Raw genomic sequence first — 21,699 nt, forward strand, 5'->3', positions numbered from 1 at the left:
CAGGAGAGGTGACCGATCCCCTTTTATCAAATAAACGTGTTCATAGATCTTAAAGCTTTCTCCCCAGGTTTTACCGCCTGCAGATGGTTTGCTGATTTTTTATTTTATTTTTTTGCAGCTGATAGAGAGTTGGTGCGACCTGGATCCAAAGGCGCAGAACAAGTACATAAAACGATCGTCTCGCCTGCCTGACCCTTGCCTCTCAGTCCTCCGTCCAGATCTTTATTTTGGATCTGTGTCTGAAACATTTCAAGACCAAGTGGATCGGTACACATGGCAGCAGGATTCACGGGACCGCTCCGGCTATATAAAGTCCAAGGCGCCATCCGATAGGTAAATAACCGCAAAGTGTGGTAGGATAAGTCCCGGTCAGCATATCCCCCCCGACTATATCCATAAAGACTATCTCCATATATAAACCCCCTGAAGTTTCCCAACACAATATGGTTATGTTCACACGGGGCGGATATGCTGCGTAAAAGCACACCGCGTATCTGCCCTGGGCACTGCAGGGAATTACGGACGAAAAACACCAAATTCTGGTTCTGTTTTTCAACTGGAATGGCCGCTGCAGAAAGCCGCACGTAGAGAAAAAAAAAAACCACGTACTTGCCCTCTGACGTCCTGCATCCCACCCTCCTGGGATGACGTTTAATCCCATGTCACTGCGATTGGCTGCAACGGTCACACGGAATGAAACGTTCTCCCAGGAGGACGGCCTGGACGAAGAAACACAGAATTCTGGGTAAGTTATACATTTTTGGTTTTGTTTTTTTGCAGCGCGATCGCCGATTTCTGCCGCAAAAAAAGCAACATCTGCTATTTGTTGCGGGTTTTGCCTCCCCATTATTTTCAATGGGGAAAATGCCGCAACACAAAAACTTCGATTACGCAAATACAATCATCACGCTGCGGATTAAAAAAACATGCACGCAGGTCAATTTCTGAGGTTTTTTTTCCCGCTCATTTACGCAGCGTGCGGACGAGACTTGTTCAAATGTCATCCACTCCGCCGCTACTGTATTATACTGCGGATTTTCCGCAACAAAATCAGTTGCCGAAAATCCTCAGTATTTACTCTACGTGTGAACTTACTCTGAGAGCAGAATATAATAAGCTGTTTTATTCTTTATTCTCTCTTTGCATAGAATTTGGTTTCTTCAGAAGCACACTCTACTACTCCACCCATTTTCAGTTCCTGTAAAGTTGAGATATTTCATGCAGAGCAATTTCCTAATTTATACCTTTTTACCAAATCGCTCCCTCTACAGACTAAGAACGCATTTAGGTTTGCCTCTATATTTAATAGGGTGGTTTGGCTTTGAAAACCCATTTTTGAATACCTTCTTAGGTAATTTGGAAGTTAAAGGAGCACTCCACTGTTTTGTTTTTATTGCACCCTCCATTTGTACATTGGTGTTTCAGTGGGGTGCTGCGTGTAGAAATACTTACCGATCCCTGAATCCTGTCTTTTTCGGGTCCAGCGCCGCTCACGTGATCTTCCCTCTGACCTGTCTGGAGTCACTGCGCTTTTGAGTAAACCGGAACTCAGGCTCTCAACGCATTCCTATGGGAGCCAGAACGAGGCCAGAACGAGGCGCCATAGGAATGCATTGGGAGTCTTACATCCGGTTTTCTGAAAAGCAGCGATTCCTGCACTAGTTCAGAGTGAAGATCACGTGAGTGGCGCTGGACCCGAAAAACGACGATGCGGTGACCGGTAAGTATTTCTGCACACAGCACCCTACTGAAACACCAATGTACCAATGGTAAGTGCAAAAAAATAAAAAAAGTGGAGTGCTGCTTTATGATGGGGTTTCCTGTCCATCATAGATTAGCCAGAGCAGTTACAAAGAGCGTTTCTCAGCCGGAGGACCTGCTGCCATGTCCATACATTAGATAGATTTACTTACGTTTTAACGAGCACTGTGTAATGCTTCATTTTACCTGTGTTGGCGCTGCAGGGAAATTGAACACTTAATGCCAAGTTTCCTCACAGATTACAAGTGATTGCTGAAACTCTGCAGCGGAACACCCTGTGCTCGGACTATCATTGGGGGAAACTTTTAGCAAATTGGGATTAGACAGGGCCACTCAACATTGTGGTCAACAAATGACTCCATCTATCCCTCTCTCTGCCCTGCGGTAGCTTCCTCCTATACGATACACCATCTTATGTAAATGGAGCAATTTGGTCAATGCAGGTCCCTTTTTATATTGGTGGTTACTGTTTTAGTGAAAATTGTGCCTTAGTGGTGATCATAAAAATTTGTGTTGAAAATACTGAAGTGGTTGTTCAGTCCACAGGTTGCGTGTGGTACGGCAGCTCGGCCCCATTCATTTCTGTACCTGATGCAATACCGGACACAACCTGTGGACATGTGCCCTGTTTCCGGGAAAAAAGTTGTCCTGTTTTTCTAATCTTGTAAAACCCCTTTTTAAGTTTTTTTTTTTTTTTCATACTGTTAGCCTAGGGCTATTTGTAAGGGCTCATTCAGACCAGCGTAGTACTCATCTGTGCGTTGAACTAACGCACAGCGCACGGACCCTTTCACGTCAATGGGGCATTTCAGACCAGCGTGAGTTTTCACCCAGCCAGTGTCTGTTGCGTGAAACTCACGGCCTGTCCTATATTGGTGCGTTTTTGCGCACACAGTCGCCCATTGAAGTTTACGGGGGCGTGAAAGTCCCGGACGACATCCATGTGCTGTCCTCGTTTCACACATCCGTTTTATAAAAAAAGTGTCAATTTAAAAAAAACGCACGCTACACGTACATGAAATGTAGGGAAAAACGTCGCTTTTTTTTTTACGCACGTAAATCGGATAAGTTTGTCTAAATGTATCCTCAGACTCCAACACAATAGGCGCCTTGAGCTTTTGCTGCTAGGAACATCGTGCAAGTTGTTGTTTTTTTTTTTTTTAATCAGTGTTTTAGGATTTTGCTTATAAGATGCCACATTATAGAGGCTTCTCTATAATGCCACACATTTCACCGTAATGCCCATTGATTTATTTATATACAGTATAAGGACTTTACTGCAGCTGAAATGGCAGAGAGCCCTGTGTGAACCCGGCGATGCAGTTGGCCTTCTTGCGGCTCAAAGCATCGGAGAACCCTCCACCCAGATGACACTGAACACCTTCCACTTTGCTGGCAGAGGAGAGATGAATGTCACACTAGGTATTCCCAGGTGAGTGGTTTGTAGCGCAGATGCTCCCAGGAATCTGCTTGCCCTGAGCATGGTGGGATCCCAACACAATCAGTTGGCTGCTCATTTTCCCTGCAGCGGCCACAACAGGGGAAATGTAGTATTACACGTGGCCATTCAAATAACCGGGTCTTCCAGAGCAGGAGCCGCTGCTTGTTGGGATTCACCACTCTGACCCAGAGGGGAGACCCCCCTCCCCCCATATATGATGTCCATATGCCCTAATAGAACATGTGGAAAGGGGTTGTTCATTTTAAGTACATCTAATTTTGTTTTTCAGACTTAGAGAAATTTTGTTGACTGCGAATTCGAATATTAAAACTCCCATGATGAGCGTGCCTGTATTACCCTCTAAGAAAGCGAAGAAGAAAGTGAAAAAGCTGAAGAAACAACTGAACCGGGTGTGTTTGTCTGAGGTGAGCAGACACCCTGGCCAAGAAATGTCATCAGTATATGATTAGTGGGGGTCCGACACCCAGACCCTGCATGGATCCAAGCAGCGGTCAGTGGCAGAATCAGATGGCTCCAAACACTGTATAGCAACCATGGTACAGTAATGCAGCTCCTATTCAAGTGAATAGGAGCAGAGCTGCAGTAACCCAGCACGGCCACTATACAACGTATAGAGCTTCCATCACCAACCACTGCGTAGCTTCCGGCTGATCGGTGCGGGGTCTGGGTGTCGGACCCCCATCGATCGTATACTGATGATCTTTCCTGTGGATAAGTTATCAGTATAATAAAAAGTCCTTAACCTGGACAACCCCTTTGAAGAAGAAATTCAGCTCTGCTATATATGTATATACTTTTTTTTGTTGTCTGGATGGCAGGCGGTCACATGTTATCTGTATTCGAAAGCTTGATAAGTGTATTTATTCCGATTTGGAGTTAAAGGGACAGTGTCATGATTTTTATTAATTTGTGTCTCTCTCCCTCTCCCTCTCTCCTATTTTTGTGCAGCGGAGTATGCACGGGCGCCGCTGATCCTTCATAGCCCCCCCCAAACATGCAACTGCGCCATACATGACCCCACCCCTCTGTTCTTTTCTACGCTACACGTTTTTTTAAATTAAGTGTTTTTACGATATTTTTCGCGTGTTTTGTTACGCATTTTTTTGTGTGCTTTTTTACGCATAATTAGGACTCCCATTGACTACGGGGACTTTTGGCATGTTTTACGTGCAATGGAATTGACTCGACGTTTCTTTATTTACACAACGCGTGTTTTAAAAATGCGTGTGTAAAAAAGCACGTATGTAGTAACAGCGCACTTTACCAATTATGTAAATAAAAAGCGTAATCAAGCGTTTTTTGATGCGGTTTTTGGCACGTGAAATGCGCAAAAAAAGTGTTAAATACACGCCGTGTGAACCGGTCAACTGAAGTCATTCACTTTCATCATTCTAAGGATAGGTTCACACGCAGTGTTTTCAGCTGTTTTTCGGGCCGTAAAAGTCCAAAAAACGGCTGAAAAATTGGACGGGGTGTTTTTTACGCAGCTGTTTTCCTAAAACGGCACGTAAAAAGACGCCTGCCAAAAAAAAGTGCATGTCACTTCTTAGGAAGTTTTTGGAGCCTCTTTTCATTTATTATTTCATTTTTAATACTTTCCACCATGTGGGGAAAAAAAAATAAAGCAAAAAATGTAAATATAATAGAAATAAGTAACTTACTTAAAAAAAAAAAAAAAAAAAAAAGTTTCATTTACGACACATTCGCTTTAAGGAGTTTGCCCCCCCCCCCCCCTAATATGAGGGTAATTGGCTCATAGTGTCTGCGTCCATTAAAGGCAACCTGTCACCAGGTGGTTGTTTTTCCCTACATCAGATTACTGTACAGTGCATGGTGTTAATGCTATATTACTCTGTGCAGACATTGCGCCAGCAAGGAATTGTTAAAGATTTCAGCTCTGAAGCTTGTAGAATTGTGAATGCGGCTCTGGAGTACTATCCTGTCTGCAAGAAAATTAATGCAATGTATTTACAGAGTTACTCAACTATTTATGTAGATTAATCTGTAAGGCCCCATTAACACAAACGTGTTTTTGCGGCCGCAATTAACCCCGAAAATCTGCGGGTGAATTGCGGTCCCATTAATTTCTATGGGCCCATGCACACGTGCAGGGTTTCCACAGTCCGTGCATGGTCCAGGCTCATAGAAATGAATGCATGCGGTCGTGTGCATGAGGCCTAAGCAAACTGGAAAAGGTTATTCAAAGGTAGACATGAGCTTTACAGTGCCACGTTGAGGATAGTTTTCCGAAAATTCTACTGGTTTCATCCCCAAATATATAAAACTGCCAACAGACCTTAATTCCCTCCTGACCCGATTCCTCCTCACACTCTTTTTTTTTTTCTCTTGAAAATGACCCTGTTGCTCTGCTATGATCCCCACTAGTTTTGGTGCCCGGTATATAAATGAATAAATACATAGACGACTAGACGTCTCCAGAAGGTAGCGTGTTCTTGTGAAAACACTGCCGGAGCCGCTCTGACCCCAGCAGTGTTCATTGTAAATAAATGAGTCGCTCTTTCACTATGCGAACGGGGCGCCAAATCTGATGGAGATCATTGCAGAGAAACCAAAGGCACTTTTAATAAAAAAAATGACAAAAAAAAATGGATGTGGAATTGGGGTTAAGGAAGAAATAAAAGGGTTTATCCGTGATGTGCGAATTTATTTTTTTTTTTTTTAGTAGGGGCTGGAAATGAAATAAAGCAATACTTAACTACCGTTTTGACATGGGTTTTGCGTTGGATGAATTTTAAGAACTGCCTGATAAAAAAATAAAAACACCTCCAAAAAACGTGTCGTAAGAAAAACGCTTGCATTACAATGTCTGCCTCAACAGGAGTTTTGAGGAAGATTTTTTTTTTTTCTTCCTGACGAAGTACAGTGTGAACTAGGCCTAAAATATCTTTCCCCTCAATAACTCCACCCAACAAAATCATCTTGCAGATCTAGGATATTATGAGAAAACATCTCATTTTAGTGATCCTGTCCCTTTAACACTGCAGTATTATAGGGTTAATCACTGTTTTGGCGCTACTGTCTCCGTATCGTTTGTTTTTCGTGATTGCGGCATTACCAAATAATTTCTCTTGAGACGGAGTCCATTATCTCTAATGCTGTTTATTCTCTTGTAAAAAGAGAAGGTCTCTGATTCTGCTGTTTGCATTGCTGCCGGCTGAGCTTAGTCTCTTGTCAGAGGGAAGGAATCTTTTATTAGTCGTATAAACCAGATAATAAATTCTTTATCAAATGAGAGACGGCAGCTGACTGCGTCGGAGCTCACTTAAAGGGACACTTAGGCTGTGTTCACATCAACGTCTCTTACTGCTGAGGGGTTCCGGTCATGTTAACCCCTCAGCGGAGAGGCAAACGGAAATCTCCGCTTCCGTTTCCCTCACCATTGAACTCAATGGTGACGGAAATCTAGCTAATGGTTTCCATTTGTCACCGTTGTGACAAGGTTCCGTCGTTTTGACCATCAATAGCGCAGTCGACTGCGCTATTGGTTCCGTCAAGAACAATTGAACCCTGTCACAACGGTGACAAATGGAAACCATTAGCTAGATTTCCGTCACCATTGAGTTCAATGGTGAGGGAAGCGGAGATTTCCGTTTGCCTTTCCGCTGAGGGGTTAACCTGACCGAAACTTCAGACGGAACCCCTCAGCGGTAAGAGACTGTGATGCGAACAGACCCTTACTTTTTTTGGAAATTGTTACATGGGGCACACAATGTACCCGGCCACCAACGTTGCCAAGATCCTTATTGTCATTTCTCGTGACTTCACCCCCAGTTTTCCGGGTCCATAAATATAATATCTGATGTAAGCGTTGCTGCTGATGGGAGTGGGGATGGAAATAGCTCATCTTATCTGAAGAGATGGCAAGCAAATGTTTGGTCTACATTTTGTATTTTTTCGGAATTTAAAGAGGCTCTGTCACCAGTTTCATACTTCTCTATCTCCTACCTAATCTAATAGATGCTTTGATCTAGATAACTTCTATAACTATAACTTTTGGTTTCTTTGAAAAACTTTTATTAGTGACCAACTTCTGATCATTTTTACATTTATTCTAATTTTTTCGAAATGCCCAACTGGGTTTTTTTTTTTTCAGTTTCACTAAGTCAATCAGCGTCATACGCTTCTCTTCATTCATGCCCAGCTTTATTCACAGCACAGCGTGATCTCGCGAGATCACTCTGCTTTGAATGAAGAGAAGTGTGATGCGGATTGTTCAACGTCATACACTTTTCTTTCCAATGACCACTTGATGAACCTAAAAAAAAGCCCAGTTGGGTTTTTACAAAAAATTTTCATAAATTTAAAAATCATCAGACTTTGTCAATAATAAACGTTTTCCAAAAAAACCAAGACTAGTTACCTACATCAAAGCGTTTATTAGTTAGGAGATGGGGAAGTATAAAAATGGTGACAGAGCCTCTTTAAGACGCACTTTAAGCGTCTGTGATATTTACAGCAAGGCAAACGTAATCTCGCGAGATTACGATGTAACCTGTCATTTCAAATGAGATTACATTTGCCTTGCTGTAAATATCAGAGATGCTACAGAAGTGACAGGATTCTGAATACACATCACGTCCTGGCTGGAGGTAATGTATATTCATTGTCAGGACACTGCAGTAACATTATAGTGTGTTTATGTGACTACACATAGTGATATAACTATATCGCTATCTGCAGTGTAAATGAATGGAGAGAAGTGTATGACGCTGATTGGTCAGCGTCATACACTCCTCTGTACAACGCCCACTTGGCCAAAAAGTAAAACACGCCCAGTTGTCCATTAAGAAGCTCATTAGCATAAAGATAATATAGGTCATAACTCCATCAAAAATGATTGTTTTTCTAAATAAAAAAACACTGCTGTTCTCTACATTACAGCACCGATCACATCATGTACAATATAGGCCACATATAATCTGGTGACAGAGCCTCTTTAAGGTAGTAGAGGAGTTAAAAGTGGTTTTCCCAGTATAGACTGTAAAGGTATTGGATACACGCCGCACGCCGGCACGGCAGTTTCTGTAACCCATAGACTTGAATGGAGAGAGTTGTGGACATGCACGGCCGTGTCTTCGAGATGCAGCAGCCAACTCACCTGGCCGATTGGAGGTCAGGGGGGCACCGCTCGTCTGATAGATGGCCGTCTCAATGGTGGGACCCTCCTTTCAGATATTTATAGCATATCCCATAGATAACCACTAATAAAGGTCCTTGGGAAATCTCCTTTTAAGTAAGGATCAATGGGCGTCCATGTTCACGAACCTTCACCAGAGATGGTTCTCTCCTCCTGGCTCTTTACAAAACTAAAAATACAATATATTTTTTTGTCCATTGCTGACCGTGTCGTTATCATTACTGAAATAAATCGCTTCGGTTACACTGATTACTTCGATATATTACAACAAGGTTCTCCACGATTTCTTTGATACAAAGAATTTCTATGTATGAACAATGCTGCCAATAGGGGGCGCAAACTGAAGACAGATTCATACAGTAATGAACTCTATTGTAGACTGTATAAATCTATCTCCCCTAGTGGCAGCATTGAGCATTAAAACCGTCATTTTCCTGTTATAGGTGATGCACAAGTTAGATGTAGAAGAAACCTTCCGCATTGAAGAAAAATCCCAGAAATGTCTCATCTACAAAGTAAAATTCCACTTTTTGCCCTATGAATATTACCAGCAGGATAAATGCTTGGAACCTGAGGATGTTATAGACTTCATGGAGAAAAGGTGTGTATGTCCATTTTTACAATTTTTATTATAAAATTCGAGGAACGCTCCACCTTCACCTGGCCTTCCTCGAGCTTGGTTGGCAGCCGTGATCAGCAGTCATCTATGTGTCATGCCAGGGTGCCCTCTCCCTAAAGTTATTTGGGCATCTTTCTATTGACTTGAAAAGAAGATCTTTTCTACTTCCACTAGGGGGCACAATGTCTACATTTCCTTATTGGGGTTAAGAGGTCCTGTAGATGCTGATGGAGACCCTTATTGCCTGTGATCTGTAATAACTACAGGGGAGTCCAGTGGATTGGCTCTTACATAAAGAGGCTGTCCAATGAATACAGAGGGGGTCACGAGTGGTGGGACCTCCTTTTGAGCCAGAGCAGAGAGCCACCATCAAGCAGCCGCTCTGGCGGACTCAAACTGTCCATGTATTACAGGACAGACGTTCGCTGCAAGGGAAATGATTGGCTGGTTGAGACTTCCCCTGACAAAATTCTGTTTGCTGGGGGTGTCGGGAGCCGCCCCTATATTAAAGTATTTTTTTTGTGGTGAGAGAACCCCCTGTAAGGACCATGACATTGCTTTGCTTTTTCTGGCAAGAATAAAGCAATATACTTTAAGGGTTTGAACCAGAATCAAAAATGATCACCTATCCAGAGGATCGGCGATTAATGGACTGATCGCTGGGAGCTCCACCACTGGAAACCCCACCAATCGCAGGAATGGGCGGGTCTCAAACCCCCTCTTGCTTTTTGGCTGCAGTGAGGAGGGCATTGATTGGAGCGGCAGTCGCGCTTGCACGCTGCTGGTCATAGCTAGATGCTTCTCCGATCGAGACTTGGCAAGACATCCTCCTTCCCCAGAGCCAAGCTAACGTAGAGAGATCGCTCCTTATGCCCCCAGCTCGATTATTGGCCCTGCGTATGGATTGAATGGACAAACCATAACGTCTATGGCCACCTTTTAGATTGTTCATCTGCCTATGAGTGTCCATGAGAAGCGATCAGGAGGTCTGTGGTTTTATAGATAAATGCTGGTAGACTCTGACGAGTTGGTCTTTGCTATTTCTGCAGGTTCTTCCGAATTCTGTTCGAGTCCATTAAAAAGAGAAGCACAAAATTTGCCTCCTATAGAGATGTAACCAGCAGGAAGGCTTCTCGGACAGATCTGGATGACGACGGGGAGGCACCGGCCACCCTGGTGAGTAATAGGGGATGGGTGCTCAAAGGCCTAAGTTTAAAGCTACTGGGCCAGAGTATCCATAACAGGTCCCCACCTACCATAGGTAATTTATAATACTGGTGTCTTATATGGCAGAGGAGACAGGAAAACCTCCAGTGCCCACGTGCAACTGCTACATCTGCACCCACTATAGCTACCCCCTTGTTGCTCATTTAAAGAGACTCTGTCACCAGATTATAAGTGCTCTATCTCATACATAAGGAGATCGGCGCTATAATGTAGGTGACAGCAGTGCTTTTTATTTTTTAAAAAACGATCTATTTTCACCACGTTATTAGCGATTTTAGCTTTATGCTAATGAGTTTCTCAATGGACAACTGGGCGTGTTTTACTATTGACCAAGTGGGCGTTGTGGAGAGGAGTGTATGACTCTGACCAATCAGTGACCAATCAGCGTCATTCACTCCACTCCATTTACACAGCGCATAGGGATCCTGCTAGAGCCTTATGTGCTGTCTTATACTAACACATTAACAATACTGAAGTGTTTAGACAGTGAATAGACATTCCACGAGATGTCTATTCACTATCCCTGCACTTTGTTACTGTTTCTATGGTAGTTACAGCAGAGCAAAGCATAATCTCGCTGTAACCTGTCATTTACAGCGTAATCTCATTGTGACCTGTCATTTACTGCGTAATCTCGCGGGATTACGCTTGCTCTGCTGTAACTACCACAGAAACCTTAACGAAGTGCAGAGATTGTGAATAGACATCCCGTGGAATGTCTATTCACTGTCTAAACACTTCGGTATCATTAATGTTTTAGTATAAGACAGCACATAAGGATCTAGCAGGATCCCTATGCGCTGACTAAGTGAATGGAGAGGAGTGCTTGGTCACTGATTCGTCACCATCATACACTCCTCTGTACAACGCCCACTTGGTCAATAGTAAAACACGCCCAGTTGTCCATTGAGAAACTCTATAGCATAAATCTAAAATCGCTCATAACATGGTGAAAATAGTTTTTCTTTTTAATAAAAAGCATTACTGTCACCTACATTACAGCGCCGATCACATTATGTAGGAGAGAGGGCACTTATAATGTGGTGACAGAGACTCTAAGTGTTTTTATTTACTGCACAGCTACACACAGAATGGGGTTATTTTAAATTAATCTATCTAACATGTCTGTGTAGACGTGAGAAGAACCCTACATTAACCTCTTGACGCACCAGGACCTGCCGCTACGTCCCGGTGCGAGGGTTGAAGGATGAAGTGAGCTCACGCACAGGGGCCTGCTTTATATGCTGCAGGTCTCAGCTGTGTATTACCGCTGACACCTCGTACTAACAGCCAGAAACAGAGAGGACTCTGGTCCTGGCCGTTTAACCACTTAGATGTCAATTGCGACCACGGTATCTAAGCCGTTAGGGGGGGTGGTTCTTTGTAAAATGTAGTAAAACGTTAAATAAATATATAAATCTTGTATCACCGTAATCGTATCGAGCTACAGAATAAAGTTCTTGGTTTGTTTGTTTTTTTTTACCGCCGAAAAAAAGCCGTAAAAATGAAAACCAAATAACATTGGAGGAATCGGTTATTTCCAATACCCCCACAAATAATTATTTTTCAGTTGTCCAGTATATTTAAATAGTGCCAATAGAAACTACAACTCCTGTTCATTTTCCGAGGAGTGGAAAACGAAAAAACGGCTTGGACTTCAAGGGGTTAAAACATGCATGCAGAGTAATATTCATGGTGCTGCGGTCTGGAGAGTTGCACTTCAGATCTATGAATGACGTAAAGTGTTAAACCAGTATAAGTGAAGAGAGGTCAGTACACAACCCCATGGTGAGTAGAGCTCAGCCGTGTGCAGGACATTTTAAAGGGATTGTAGGAGATTTGCTTTTATTTTTTCCAAAAACAGCGTCTCTCCTGTCCATGACGGCGTCTGGGAAGGGAGAACAATGTCTTATGCGGGAGGCTGAAACCACCTCGGAAAGAAAGGTTGGGAATGGATGAAGCACCACCTTTACCTGGTGGTTTTTACCGGGAGCGGGGATTTACAGGACAGGGCTGCCGGCTCGGAGACACGCTGAATGGAGGTTATTGCCACTAAGAAGGAATCTTTCCAGGAAAGTAGTCGGAGAAAAATATTTCCAACCACTCAAATGAAGAAGACTACAAGGCATCCAGAACCAGATTAGGTCCCATAGAGGAGTAGGATGACGGTAGGGGGGGCACTGTATGGGCCATCTCTCAAGGGAAGGTACAGACCGTGTACTTAGCTGCCAACGGGCGGTAGAAGAGAACAGGCAGAGCAGACACCTGACCTATAAGAGAGTGAGTTCCACAGCCTAGATCCAGGCCGCCTTGGAGGATGGAAAGTAGGCGAGAAAGGGAAAAGTGGGAGGACGGTTTTCTAGCCTTCGAATGACCCGAGTATTTTCAGACTCTGCTTTGTCAGTCTTCTGAAACTTGGAAAATGTGTCAGGAGAGGTAGATGGTGGTATTGAAATTGCTCCCACTTCAGCCTCTGTCAGGAGGTCCGCATGTCGCTGCTTCTATTTGGCAAGGCTGGTAAGTGGTATTCGCGCCTTATTAGAAGATGGAGGAGACATTAAGTTGACTGACAGGGTTGGCCGGAAAGGAGGCAGACTGGCTTCCATATTCAGTGGAGGAGGGGAAGTGTCCATGCGGTCTGACTACATCGTCGAATACAAGTCCAACTCTCATTTCAAGGAGTAGTTACTGGATCGTCAGGTGATTGGTAAAGAGATCCTGCGCACATCTTCATTTTTTTTTCTACGACAGACCTGAAGGAGCGGCAGGTGTACACGCACTGCAGGTAGCGGCAGATGACCAGTCGGCGCCATCTTTGGATCAGTCTTCGGTCAAGTAGTTTTCTAGAGGTCGGTCGGTCTTGGTTAGTGTTCTCCTTTCCCTGCTTTTGGTCTCGATGTCCGGGATGAGACATCAGTCGCTAGCAGCTGCTTAATATGCTTATAAGAAGTCCGAGATGTCTGAAGCTCCGGGATCACACAGCCATCCGCAGCTCCGGCCAAGTCCGGTTTCCCAGGAAAACAGCCTTTATATGAGGTAGACCTAGATAATGACCAATAATTATATTCTTATTGGAACCCCATTTGGAATGTAATAATCTAGGTATGCCAATTTTGTATTGGCTGATAATTTCCTAGCAATACATGGCGATTCTAAAATAGAGAAATATTCCCTGATGCAGTCAAGCGAAACCAATAGAGGATCTTTACTTGTGTTTGGATAAACCTCCTCCGGATATCTCTGCGCTCTTATCGGAAGCCGCCATGCAAACACAAAGTACAAGTGCGGTGGGCTGACTCCTCTGTTTATTTGGTGCCGTAGACTTGGTGCCCAGTATGGAAATCTTCAGCTTGCTGCTCTCTCATTGTGACCTTCACTTCTTAAAGAACTGACCGTGGAAGATAAGAGGCCGCTTATTCAGGAGTTTGCACTCCTCTGCTGCTTGTTTTACATTTACAATAGTTATAAAAGTCACATTTAACAGAGCGTGGTTTCTGTTGAATTCCAGGACTAATAAAAAGGATGGTAAAAAATGTTTCTATAATGCTGTATGTCTGTCGTCTGCAACCTTTGGCTCTTCACCTTCATTTAAGTCTACCGCTTCTGGAATGCCCTGAGTGTCCTATATGCTGTTTTTTGGGGGGGGGGGGTTTCTTTACATTTCTCCCAGTGTACCCAGTTAAAGCAGCTCTTTGGGCTCATCTGCCTCCGTATATGCTCAGCAATTATCTGAAAATATTTTTTCCCCTCACTGGTAATTTAGGGCGTTTTACACGGGCCAATGTTCGGACCAAAAAGTGTTCGTAAGACGACGTGATCCTGATCATTGGCTTATGTAAACGATCGTTCGTCGACTGATTGCAACTTTTATGCGGCCAGAAAAATTTCTGCTTCTTTGGAGCATATGTCCCCATGTAAACAGAGGATTGCTGCTGACCAGATGCAAAATGTATGTGGACTAACGGTCATCCCAATACATGCGATCATTGCTCTGTTTAAATGGAGCAAACGAGTGCCGATTGACGTGCTGTACAGTCGATCAGCGATAATTAACAAATAGAATATCTGCCCGTGTAAAAGGACCATTAGTTACTTGTAGATTATAATCCTTCTGCCCTTTCTGTAATAGAAATCTTCTCTATATACATTGACTTCCTGTTAGGCTGGTGCTGGGCTTGTGCTTCTGCACAGCAGCCCATCTGTAGAGGCAGATCTTCAGTGGAGAGGAATAGAGCAGCAGGCTGAACCAATGAGGAGACCGGAGGTGTGTCTCAGAAAGCCTCATACACCCTGTAGATAAGCTGTAGTCATAGATCACATCTCTGCCCTAATGGATCGGAGCTTAAAATGCCGCTAAGCAGCCGGCATCGAGGGGAAAAAAATAGGTAAGGCATCATTTATAGGGACTGAATTTTTTAGGTCAATTATCGAAATCCGCTTTTATCGTATTTGTTTTTTTTAGGTCCAAAATACACATTGATTTTTTTCGTACCATTTATATAGTGGTTGGCACATAAACATAATTTAAAAGAGAGGATGGTGGCTGACTGCCGCCACTAGAGGGAGCTTATTACATGTATGCAGTAAGTTCCTAAGCTCCCTCTAGTGGTGGCTGCAGGCAGAATGTTACCTGTCTATGCAGGAGATTTGGAGCTCTGTATCAGGAAAAATATGCTGTGACCGCTATAGAGGTATATTAGGAAATGATTCGGCATTGAAATTTAGGTCTTTTTAAATCTGCTGCATCGGTTGCAGTAATTGTAGTTCACACTTCAGAATTGTTCTCGGTCATTTGTAGTAAATCTTGCTGTAGCGCTTAGTTTACGATCACCTGTGAAAAATACATGTGGAGCCATGAAAATGCCCAATGTTTCTCACAATCCAAATGATTTACCATGACTTCACATGTAGCCGTCACTAACTTGCCTTTTAACCTATGTCACCACACGCAATAATAGTGTTTTCTTTATTAGGAAAACCAAGAAGCTGAGGGTGAAGAACAAATCATTGTGGATGCGGTCGCTGATGAGGGTGACGCAGACGCTACGGATGCAAAGCGGAAAAAAAAGCAAGAGGAGGAGGTAACGGTTTTGAGATTTTCTGAACCTGATGACCAAACATGTAAATATAACACTATATCAAATATGCTTGAGCGTGCATTTTTTTTCCACAGTAGATTGAGATAAGCGGTTACCATATGCCATTGTCGACACTGATCTCTGTTAAATAAGATGACCGTTAAAAATGTGATTCTTCCATTAGGTCATGGATTTCCCTGACCAGATGTGTCGTTGAATCATTGGTCAGATCCTGAAGACCTCAAATTGTCATTTGGATCCTCCCAAGAATTCACAACTAAATCATTGGCAATGTTTTTAGCTGCTAAGAAGCAGCCACTGAGCTGTTTTAAATCTCCATGTCTCTTTAAAAGTTCATCTCCTTTTGCTATATTATACCTCCGTCAGGTCACATGACAAATGACTTAGAAGTTTAATGCTCCTGCATTTTCCCCCCCTCTTCTTGCATGTAGGATTGATCGGCACATTGTGTTGCATATCCGATAGATTTTTCTGTGACCACTTCAACAGATGTAACTTTATGTACCGACATAGTGGTCACCCAGACAGGAAGTCAAGTGGTTGCTGGGCAACCTGAAGTACCGCAGCTTCGCATGATGGTTTCATGGTTTGTGGTCATTTATCCTATAGGTCGATTATGAAAGTGGAGAGGAGGAGAATCCAGAGAATGAAGAAGAGCAGGATGAGGACAAGACAGCAGAGGTGGAGGAGATCGAGGAGGATGGTGACGACGACGACCCACTGTCCCCAGTTGAGGACAATCCCACTCCCTCATCTTTAGGGTCCTCAAAAAAGAAAAGTAACCAAACAAACCTAACAAAGGATGTGTTGTCCGAGAACCGGGTAAACAACGTCTTGAGCCTCAATACCGCCGTAGAAGAATATTCTTATGACTCAGAAAGCAGCTTATGGTGTGCGGTAAGATACATCAGGAGACTTATACACCATTTTAGGCAATGTTTGTATAATTCAGTTAAGCTATCAGTCCCAAACAGAGAAGATTGACAAGAGTGGATCGGTGGGTCTGACGCTGGGGTCACCTATGACCTCTTTCTTCCTATGGAAAGATCCATGAAACATGACACCACTCTTCCACCACCGCCCGTGGCTTCCATTGTATTGACCTGTTTTGTCGCTTAACTGAATGTCTTGTTTTAAAGGACATCACCGTGTTGGCTTTAGGTCAACATGCCGCTCCAATGTGATCCTTGAGTAGTATCTTAGAGTTGTAATTTTCCACTTTTATTTTTGAGACATTTGCTTCATTGGTGTCCGTGGCTTCTTTGCATAGAAGTAGCCATTGCGGAGACCCTAACCTATTGGGAAAACCGGGGTCTAGTGACCGATACGCTGATTCGTGACTGCCGCAGTCTCCATGGAATTCGATGAAGAGATGTCCTTGCTTGCTAGCGGCCCTATAATTGGTCTATGGGATTTAAGAAAGAGCGGAATGCTGCTTGCTTGGCTCTTTCCATAACGTCCATAGACTTCAGTGGGTAAAGCTGCGTGCAAACATGGCCATCTCCCTATAGGACTTTATGGAGACCGTGGCAACCCGACCCCTGTCTTCCTGATATGTGAGAATCCCAGACATGCGACCTGCGTTTCTGGAATATCCACATAGTACACCATTCATGCATAGGGTGGGAATACTCCTTTTAAAGGGGTATTCCGACTGTCAACATTTTATAACGGATCTGAAAATAAAAGTAGGGGACTTACCATTGGGACAACATGGTTCCAGTATTGGTCCTTTTTAAAGGCACCTTTACCATACTCCTCGTAACAACGCAGCACCAGAATTGGCGTCTGCAGAGAATCCGAAGGGAAATTATTTTTAAAGGTCCCATTCAACAATAGGACAATGATCCGTGAGCGTTGTATGAAGAGATTCCAGCAAACAGAAGTTCTCTGCATTCTATATAGAGATTTCACTGCTTCACACCCAGACAGTGGTCGCCTGTATGGATCAGTGTTCCCTATATGCAGCAGTATTGTCATTCTCCCTATACTGTTGTAGTGTAAAGTGCTGCCTCCTCCTCCGCAGGTCACTTTGAAGCTGCCGCTCATGGAGATTCACTTCGATATCTCCTCTCTCATCACGTCACTGGCAAAAAACGTAATTATCCACGAGACCAAAGGAATTGCCCGCTGTCTCCTCAACGAAACCACAAACCCAAGAGGAGAGAAGGAGCAGATCCTGAATACGGAGGGCATCAATATCCGGGAGATGTTTAAATATTCTGATGTAAGTCATCCTGACCAGGAACTCCTCCAATATTACATCGTGGATAAAGTATGGGGAAACTAGATGTGTCTCAGGCACAACCGATTATGAAGCCACAAGAAAGTGGAGTAAAGGGGCATGTTAAAGTGAACCTGTCACCTCGCCTGACATATTTGTTTTAGTCAATACTTGCATTTCCCATTAGTTAACGATTCTGTGCTTTTCCTCCTGTTGTTCTTCTTGGAAATGTATGAATAGATTGACAGCTGGGCATTCCCATTACCCTGGTTATTATGGTGTGTCCCTACACACTCTTGACATTGTCCTGTCTGTGCTAACAGTGTTGGCCTGTGTAGGGGCACCCCCTATTGACAAGGTAACACTCGGTTGTCACGTCATTCATAGATTTCTAGTAGGAATAATGGAGGAACAGCGCAATGCAGAGTTCTAAGAAAAGATGCGCCGGAATTTTATGACAAATGCAAGTATTTTCTAAAGCTTGCATGTCAGGAGAACTTACATGAGTTAAACCAGCGGGCAATAAGATCACGGTTTGCCGTTTCCGTCGCCAAACCGCATGAGCCAACGAAGAAATATTCTGATTGGAGAAGAACTTCTGATGGATGGGCTATGCAGCCCTGTCTATCAAATTGATGGAAGTCGTGTACCACACCTTTATACCCCCATATGAGATTGTGGACGGAATTGGTCCATCTCGTTGGTGAAATCCATTCATTGTCTGGGCGTGTTGTGTACTGACCTGTTCGTGGATGATCCGTCGTTCTCATGTATTGTGTGTCCTTCCCCCTCAGATACTGAATCTGAAACGTCTGTATACAAATGATGTCCATGCAATGGCCAACACGTACGGGATAGAGGCTGCATTGAGAGTCGTGCAGAAGGAAATCAAAGATGTGTTTGCTGTATATGGTAAGGAGTGCCTCATAATAAGTATGAATAAATCAATAAGGGGAGGGGTGGGGGGTCTTATTACATTTATAGAGTTTGGCACTGCTTTTAATTATCCATGAGGCTTTCCACATGGTACAAGGCACATTTCTACAAACGCATGTCCATGAAGGGACATTACTCCGATTCATTTAAAATCAAGCAATTTTTGCAAATAGTCTTCAATTTCACATTTCTAACTGGTTTTTATATGTACAGCTATGTGTTTCCATGGTAACAGACTACAAGTAAACCCTGTGTAGTCTGATCCTACAGTCATTCTCCCTTCCATCTGTCCCCTACTTCCTGGTAACTTTTATATTCGGTAGCATAGAAGCATAGGTCTGCACAGAAGCTGTAGACCTAAAACGCTGGGAAATTTGTAACCAAGACTATTTTCATTTTTTTATTTTTTTATTATAGTTGTATTGGAGAAATATAAAAAATTAAAAATAGTTGCCAAGGTAGACATAGCTTTAAAGAAAAAAAAAATAATCTGTTGAGAATTGTCCGTAACATGGTGGATTACTTTCCTGGCTCTAGTCAATCACCTTGATTTTTCACAGGTATTGAGGTAGACCCCCGACATCTCTCCCTGGTAGCAGACTACATGTGCTTTGAGGGGGTTTATCGGCCTCTAAACCGCTTCGGGATTCAGTCCAGCTCTTCACCTTTCCAGCAAATGACCTTTGAGACCAGCTTCAAGTTCTTGAAGGATGCTACAGTCAGCGGTAAGTACTCCAGAAGAGGAAAGTGATGAAGTCACCGATGACTATGCCCCCTAACGTGGTCATCACATTGTTCTTTTAATCCCTGTCATGCGCTGCCCCCTCATGCCGTGCACGATACTGCAGTGTACAGATGTAGCCGTGACTTATAAAACACTGAATACATAGCGGCAAAACACATACCTGGACTTTCTCAATTTCTTAAGTGATAAGTTGCTGCAGCATGGTAACTTATCAGAGTCAAGATAGGGATTAGGTTTGGTCTTGATTGTTCCTTTAAAGCAGAGGTGAACAACCTTTTCTGGTCCAAGGGCCACATCGTCTGATTGTACCGCTCCCATAGGCCGGACAACTTGGAGATATCTCCGTCTGGGACATAAACATTATGGGCATGTACGGTCAATATGCCATATGACCGGAGGGGGATCCACTTTTAGGACGCCTACTTAGCGGTAAAACATAAAAACAGCTGAATGTATTGTAACTCCCATAAACATCAATGGATAAAACTGTAGGCAAGCACAGAGTTCTGTCTAGCGCAGGGTCGGATGGGGTGGTGCATGGCCTTGCACCAGTCATGCACCACACTTGACGGCCTGCACTAGGCTTGTTGCTCAAAATAGAACTCCTATGGCCCCATAGGTCCCCCATAACAGTGGCAGACACACAATACCCCACTATAGTGCCAGCCACGCACCTCCAGTAGTGCCAGCTGCTTGCCACTCCTATTCTCTTTGACATGGAAGATACTTATTGGCAACCAACAGAGTATCTTCTACGTCCTGCACTGATCTCTATGATCCGTGAAGAGAGAACTCCGCTGCTAATGATGGCGCCCTGTTCTCTGCGTCAGAAGGGTGCTGCTGTTTTTTGACAGCCGTGTCTTTTTGAAATGTCTGGACAAATTCTAGCTTGTCTGCATTGGTTGAGGTGTCAGACAGAACAGTATGTGGCCCCCGTGCTGCAGGTTGTGCATCCCTGCTTGGAACTTCCCTCTGTCTTGAGAGGGAATTCGATGATCAGTTACAGGGAGATTTTTCAACGGTGTCTAAAAGAAAAACTAGTCGAATTGGAAGAAAAATGTATGGATATACAGGGGAGCGCTACTAGTAAGTAAACGGTTAACAATGGTATATTCCTTGATTTATTAAATATAGGCAACGCGTTTCAACACAGGACCTGTGTCTTCGTCAGGCCAACATGTCCTGTGTTGAAACGCGTTGTCTATATTTAGTAAATCAAGGAATTTACCATTGTTAACCGTTTACTTACTAGTAGCGCTCCCCTGTATATCCATACATTTTTCTTCCAATTCTACTATTACATTGCGGTACCACGTTTCCATGTTACCGGCATCTGGATTGGGGAGCAGCAGCTGTTTGTTTAAATGCTTACATGCTCACATCAGTGTTGTACCTGACTTGTACAACCTGTAAAGGTGAGCGCTATCACCTTCCTTTATATTTGTTCTACCTTATCCATCAGGTTTAGCTTGCACCATGTGGTGCTGTGTACTCCTTTTTTTTTTTTTTTTTTTTTTTTTCTTCCCCCTGTCCTTGTTGCCTATAGTAACCTGCTCTCACTTGCAGTTTCTCTCCTCCCCTACACTGACACAGAACCAGGGTGTAACACCTCTTGCAGACGACTGCGATCGGGCCGTGAAAAATGGTCCGTGTCTCGGCGGGATTTCTCGGCCTGACCATAGTACATGTCAACGGGACTCCTGGCATCATAGACATTTATGGTGCTTGGAGTCTTGGCCTCCCCACGGAACTGCTGTTCTCTACTGAACAATATGATACAGTACAGAACAGCCATTCCGTGGGGACTCCTAGCACCATAAATGTGGTCCGACACACAGTTATTCACGGCCCAACCGCGGTCGTGTGCAAGAGGTGTAAAACTTTTCATGCTGCGCCCCAAATATTTCACCCAGAATACCGAGCTCGGTATTATTTGTAAGCTAACATTCTGTAATGTGATACCATATTATCCTATATCCCCTATATTCCAGCTGCAGCAAGCTTTTAAAGTCATGACGTATTACATATGTCCTTGGCAGAGAAATGGTTAACAAGTGGCTTGATTTAATGAAAGTTGGCATCCGTATAGGAAGCCATATTACAACACCTTGGAATTGAATGAACTGTTGTCAATTATTTCTCTACTACGTCAGCGGCTCGCCAACTATGGTAGAAATCATGTTCCAGCGTGCCCTGATAATAAAAGGATAACCGGGCATCTAGATCTACCATTCGATCGTCACATCCTATATCATGTGTCGTTTCCTGTTCATAGCCTACACGTCGCAGCATTATATTATAGGGGTCTCCAACACGAGATGACACATAAGGGGGCCCCCCTGATGATGGCGAGAATGGGGGGGGGGGGGGTTTATATTTGCATTCTCGACATTCTCTGCTCCAGCTGGAGGTGCCCTCGGTTAAAGGTATGATCTGGTGAATGACTTCCATTAATAACCAACTCGGTT

General features: G+C 43.6%; 2 protein-coding genes across 4 annotated transcripts in view; both read left to right on the top strand.

Annotated features, from left to right (window-relative positions):
- Positions 1 to 21,699, top strand: part of ST3GAL5 (ST3 beta-galactoside alpha-2,3-sialyltransferase 5) — a 439,220-nt gene that overhangs the window by 231,794 nt on the left and 185,727 nt on the right. The window lies entirely within an intron of this gene.
- POLR1A (RNA polymerase I subunit A) overlaps positions 1 to 21,699 on the top strand; it is a 76,669-nt gene that overhangs the window by 49,913 nt on the left and 5,057 nt on the right. For all 3 annotated transcript variants that reach the window (XM_075856618.1, XM_075856627.1, XM_075856636.1), the window contains exons 24-33: positions 119 to 333; positions 3,026 to 3,193; positions 3,492 to 3,627; positions 8,825 to 8,982; positions 10,050 to 10,176; positions 15,201 to 15,308; positions 15,936 to 16,223; positions 17,353 to 17,553; positions 18,345 to 18,462; positions 19,047 to 19,211. In XM_075856618.1, the coding sequence (XP_075712733.1) occupies positions 119 to 333; positions 3,026 to 3,193; positions 3,492 to 3,627; positions 8,825 to 8,982; positions 10,050 to 10,176; positions 15,201 to 15,308; positions 15,936 to 16,223; positions 17,353 to 17,553; positions 18,345 to 18,462; positions 19,047 to 19,211 (1,684 nt within the window). The remainder of the gene's footprint in view (positions 1 to 118; positions 334 to 3,025; positions 3,194 to 3,491; positions 3,628 to 8,824; positions 8,983 to 10,049; positions 10,177 to 15,200; positions 15,309 to 15,935; positions 16,224 to 17,352; positions 17,554 to 18,344; positions 18,463 to 19,046; positions 19,212 to 21,699) is intronic.

This window comes from Rhinoderma darwinii, chromosome 1 (genome assembly GCF_050947455.1).
Source record: "Rhinoderma darwinii isolate aRhiDar2 chromosome 1, aRhiDar2.hap1, whole genome shotgun sequence".
Lineage (NCBI taxonomy): Eukaryota > Metazoa > Chordata > Amphibia > Anura > Rhinodermatidae > Rhinoderma > Rhinoderma darwinii.